The sequence below is a fragment of the Populus trichocarpa genome, chromosome 19, assembly GCF_000002775.5.
Source record: "Populus trichocarpa isolate Nisqually-1 chromosome 19, P.trichocarpa_v4.1, whole genome shotgun sequence".
Lineage (NCBI taxonomy): Eukaryota > Viridiplantae > Streptophyta > Magnoliopsida > Malpighiales > Salicaceae > Populus > Populus trichocarpa.
The window spans coordinates 9732556-9737643 of record NC_037303.2 but is presented as its reverse complement, the minus strand read 5'-3'; the positions used below and the strand labels follow the sequence as shown (position 1 = coordinate 9737643).

Here is a 5088-nt window from a genome sequence, read left to right as displayed (position 1 = left end):
AGTATAGTAGGAATAGGCTCCTAGCTAGATTTCCTTTTGTTTCTAGCACAGTTATAAGTTTCGGTATGAGATTTAGATTGTAGGATGATTGGATTAACATATAAGTTAATAGATTAATCTGGATTTATTTTAAAATAGTTTTGTTTTTGATAAATTTTTTTTTTTAAAAATAAAATAATATTTTTTTGAAAAAAAATAAAATCCTTGCAATTCACCCAATCAAGTATTACTTAGATGTATCAAGGTTAATCAAATTACAAACTAATTTATTATGTCATTCAAGTTTAATTAGATCAACTTCTTAAATATATCAAATAAAACCGGGCTTGGATTAAGTTTCAAGTCGATAGGTTCCCGGGTTGATTACCAACAAAATATAAAATATAATAGATCACTACATAACACATAAATATGCCGTTCCTTGCAACACTAACACGTAAATATAATTATCAAGAAATAATTTTAAGGTGTGTAGTTTAACTATTATATTCTAGATTTGCTCTGTAGAGATTACTAGTTTGAATCCCATAAATCTCAGGGTCACTGGAGGCTTATATGATTGTTAACTTCATAGACCGTGAAATTAATTGAGGTACGCGCAAGCTATTCCGGACACCCATGTTATTAAAAAAAAAAAAAACCATCTACACTGTAGCTTCATCGGCTACCGCATCCAGTGGTCAAGAAGGATCAGATATCGTTGCCTGCTATGGCCAGATCGCCACTTCTTGGATAAAACTTTACAGGAAGGCCCATTGCTGGATAAGGCATGGGATCACGAATTATAGGCTCGTCAGGAATGATTTCTTTCCACTGATACTTCGTTATAAAATGATGGATTACCAGCATTGATTCAATTCGAACAAAGTCTGCTCCAGGGCAGATGCGCAGGCCTGCTCCAAAAGGAACATAGGTGTATGGAGGGAATGTTTTAGATGAAGTGTCGAATCTTGAGGGATCGAACTTCTCTGGATCTTCAAAAATGCTCTTGTCCATGTGCGTCCCAGAAGCCACCCACAAAACCTGGAAATAAGATGAGTACTTGCTGGTTAGAATTTGCTAGAATTTGGAACAACTAAACCCTCCAGATTTCTATATACTTGAATCCATTATCGAAGAGCTTGAAATGGTTTCCCTCCCACTCCTGTCTCGAATATTTTGTCTTCTGAAGCAGAGAAGCTTTTAGTGTAGCAGTGAAAAGCAAGCCTAATGACTCTGACTTTTGAAGAAAACACAAGTTAATGACTGATGGAGAAGGTAGAAAACAAGTAGGGTTATCACCTGCCATCCTTTGGGAATATCGAAGCCATCGAACTCGATGTCTTTGGTTATCTGTCGAAAGTTGCCAAAAATTGGAGGATAAAATCTCATGACCTCTTGAGCTACTCTCCAGCTATACTTCATCATTTGAATTTCGTTCCATGTGATCTTCCCATCTCTGCCTCCTTTAACCTTGATGACCTCCCTTTGCTCTATCAAGATTTCAAAGCACACAGCAAGCAGCTTTGATATTATCGAGGGGATCATGTCGTGCATAATAATTACATGAATCAACAAGCTTTATACTGTTCTACCTGAATGAAATGGAAAATTTATTCTTCATGCATATGTAAGATAAATCTTATTACCTTCCAGAACCTTGTTGTATATCTCGGCATCTCGAGAAAGGAGCCTCACGAGCAGGCACAAGAGAATCGTGGTTGAATCATGACTAGCCATTATTAAGGATAGGACCATGTCAAGAATCTCCTCTTCTATCAAAGGTTCATCATTTTCGTCTCTCAGACTAAGAAAGCTGTAGATGATGTTTTCATTGACATCAACTGTCCCTTCTTCCATTTGTCTTTTCCTTTCATCAATAATTTTTGAGAGTATTTTGCAGAGGCGAGCTCGAGCTTGCATTGCTCTATGAAATACAGTCCCTGGAATATCCAAGGGAACAGCCCAACACCCTTTAACAGCAACTGAGAATTCTTCAAAGAGCGTATCTTTTTCCTTCCCGTCTGGTATTCCAAAAAAGATATTGCAAGTGATATTGAATGCAATCCTCTTCATGAATGGAACTATCTTTACAGAATCTTCTCCATCCAATTCCTGTAATATTATTTTTTTTTCTTGGTCAGGAGTAAAAGTACTCTGTCTAAGATCATTACAATTAGAACAGAAACATATTGATAACTATCACTGAAAATCATCAAACATAAAGCAAGTGCTGTATAGATAAGGACAACTTGTAACGTAAGAGTTGAGTTCGATTGGTACCTTGGATAGTTGTTGCTGGACCAGTAAATTTATTTCACCTACAATTTTCTGGATTCTCTCGGGCTTCAAAAACCCAACTATTGCACCCCTGATAAGCTTATGCCGAGACCCAGAAATCTCAAAGAGGCTGTACTTTCCTAGTATGCTGGCAATCGTCTTTGGTTGCTTGTAAGAGATGCCATCACCTCCACTGAACAAAAACCTGTTGCCAGCTTGGCCTGTCAGAACCACAGTCTTGGTACCGAAAATTGAGGTTTTAAATATTGGTCCGAACTTGTCGATCCGTTTCCACATCCAATCATCAATCTTGTCTCGTTTCTGTGCCCTCACAAGGCTTATAGACTCGCCCACGAGTGGAAATCCCAATGAACCAGGTGGGAGTTTCTTGCCTGCATGTTTTGAGGCCTTATGTTTGTAGTAGAATCCTGCAACAAGGGCAAGCAGTGTTACTAGAATTATGGTTGGTGAGGATACTTTGGATTCAAAAGACGGATGCTCAAAAAGAATCATGAGATCCATGGTGTGGGTTTCTGCAAGTGAACTAATGATAACTAATGCTTGATTATATAAAATAAAATGGAACGTGAAAAGTCCACAAATGTGACTAAAAAGAGAAGACAAATTACAAAGGTTAGCGACAAGGACTATGACTCGTAAAGTATCAAACACCGTTTGATTTAAGCTCTTGACCAGGTCTCATTAATAATTTCGTTTCTTCGCTGTCAAGTTTTAAACCATAGAGAAAGATTTCTCCTGGCTGGTTAATCCTCCACCTTCTCTTTCTGTATTCCTCCCAACTTTCCAGCTTGATGGCTTTAGCTAAGCTTGTCTGGTTATGTTGTTGCTTGCTGCTTGTTGGTAGCTAGTATCTAGCTAGATTCTAACAGCTTAATCGTTCAGGCCAAGAAGTTTCCAATCATATTTGTTTATTTAAAAATCAACCTTGAAATGATTTTTCCAAAGTTTGAATATGACAATCTTGTGCAGTGACAATAGAGTAGTTGCTATGCCTCCCACTACCAGAAATTCGCTAAATAGCAACGGATTTACCGACATAATATGTCTGTTGGTAATTTGAGGTCGAAATTACCGACGGAAACTATTTCGTCCGTACTTCAGTCAGTAACTACTGACATAAACTTTTTCGTCCGTAATTCAGTCGGTAACTACCGACGGAAAATTTCCGTCGGTAGTTACCGACTGAATTACGGACGGAAACTGAATTACGGACGGAAAAGTTTTCGTCGTAAAAAAAAAGGTGGGTCGCTGACGTGGAGGTTTTGGCGGGTTATTTTTTCCGACGGAATCACCGACGGATTCAAAAAGACAGCCTGTACAGCGACGTGACCGGTTCGCCGTTTACATTGCCGACGGAATCACCGAGGGATTTGAAATGGCAGATCCGTACGGTGACGTGTCGATTGTTCCGTCAGAATCACCGACGGTTTCATCGACGGAGTGGCCGCCGGTGAAACCGTCAGTAAAAGTTAATATATGTCCCCTCTGCTGACCCTCTCCTCCCCTATTTCTCCTTCTTCTTCCTAATCCCAACTCTCCCCATCTGCAAACAACCAGCCCCCTCTCCCCCCAAACAAAAATCTCCCTCATATCAGCACAACAAGTTATATTTCTTGAAGTTTTGTGGTCACAGCATCCGTGTTCTGATTTACCAATGGATTTTTATCAATTTTTGTAAGTAATTCTATCTTTTTAAATTTTAACATTTAATTAAATGTCAATTTTATTGTTTTTTTAGTATATGTATTTTGTTAGTAGATGTACATGTTTTATTGTTATTTCTCAAACAAACTTGTAGTATATGAATGTATAATTCTATACCTGTTATGATTTGTTTTAGATTTTGTAAGATTGTATTTGTTTGTAAATTGTAAAAACTTTATGGAACTACCGAAGTACATGTGCTGTTTTGAAATAATTAATAGCTTGCTTAATGGGTCCGTTTAAAGTTTTATCAATGGTATTGCGGAGTAATAATTTCCATAAATTTATATATTTTAATTTGTATGGACGTTGATAAATGATAATGAATATTTAATATTTATAAGAAGTTGTGATTGGTTTGTTGGATAATCTCGAGGTAAAGTAATATTTTTGCAAGTTTATTTACCTAACTTAGTTAATTAATACATGATGTCATCATAATTTTATAGAGGTTCGATATAAGTCATGGATGATCGTTCATGGATGTATCGAGATTCACCCCAAGGATTGCGGAGGATGGATTATTGTAACGGGGTTCAGGGTTTTATTAATTTCGCAACATTTATTCCTAGAAATTTTACTGGAGGCGGTATTAGGTGTCCATGCAGGAAGTGTCAAAATAAAAAGTATCTGCATCCAGATATTGTAATGATGCATCTTCTACACAAAGGGTTTATGGAGAATTACCAGTGTTGGTATGCACATGGAGAAGTATTTGTTAGCGAGAGTGAGAGGAGAATGGAAGAAACGGTGGTTGGGTCTACTTCTAGTGCTAGCAACGTGCATGAAGCGGCAAATGACAACACTAATCCTTACAGAAATATGGTTATGGATGCAATGAGAATGAATCAAGGTAATGTCAGTCAATGTCCAATCGTAGAAGAAGAACCTAATGCAGATGCAACTAGGTTTTTTGATTTGTTGAAAGATTCTGACGAACCATTATGGGATGGCTGCACGAACCACAGTAAATTATCGGCCGTAGCACAAGTGTTCACCATCAAGTCAGATCACGGGTTGAGTGAGGCCGGGTATGACAAGATTATTGAATGAGCAAGAAGCATTTTACCTGAAGGGAACAGACTGAAAGAGAACTTCTATGCT

The 5088-nt window shown here is 37.7% G+C and overlaps 1 protein-coding gene across 1 annotated transcript; it reads right to left on the bottom strand.

The window, feature by feature from the left end:
• Positions 1-377: 377 nt before the first annotated feature.
• LOC112328819 (taxane 13-alpha-hydroxylase) lies at positions 378-2819 on the bottom strand. The gene is made up of 4 exons (XM_024609726.2): positions 2263-2819; positions 1629-2094; positions 1282-1472; positions 378-1023 (listed from the first exon to the last, which is right to left on the bottom strand). Exons 1-4 carry the CDS (start codon positions 2779-2781, stop codon positions 691-693), a joined length of 1509 nt encoding a protein of 502 aa, XP_024465494.1. The 5' UTR covers positions 2782-2819; the 3' UTR covers positions 378-690.
• Positions 2820-5088: the final 2269 nt, after the last annotated feature.

Bases quoted from the DNA above. Each gene is read 5' to 3' on its own strand.
- LOC112328819 (XM_024609726.2), bottom strand. From the start codon at position 2,781: ATGGATCTCATGATTCTTTTTGAGCATCCGTCTTTTGAATCCAAAGTA. The intron at 1,473-1,628 runs GTAATAAGATTT...AAATCTTGATAG, and splicing joins ATACAACAAGGTTCTGGAAG to AGCAAAGGGAGGTCATCAAG. The intron at 1,024-1,281 runs GTGATAACCCTA...TCTTATTTCCAG, and splicing joins ATATTCCCAAAGGATGGCAG to GTTTTGTGGGTGGCTTCTGG.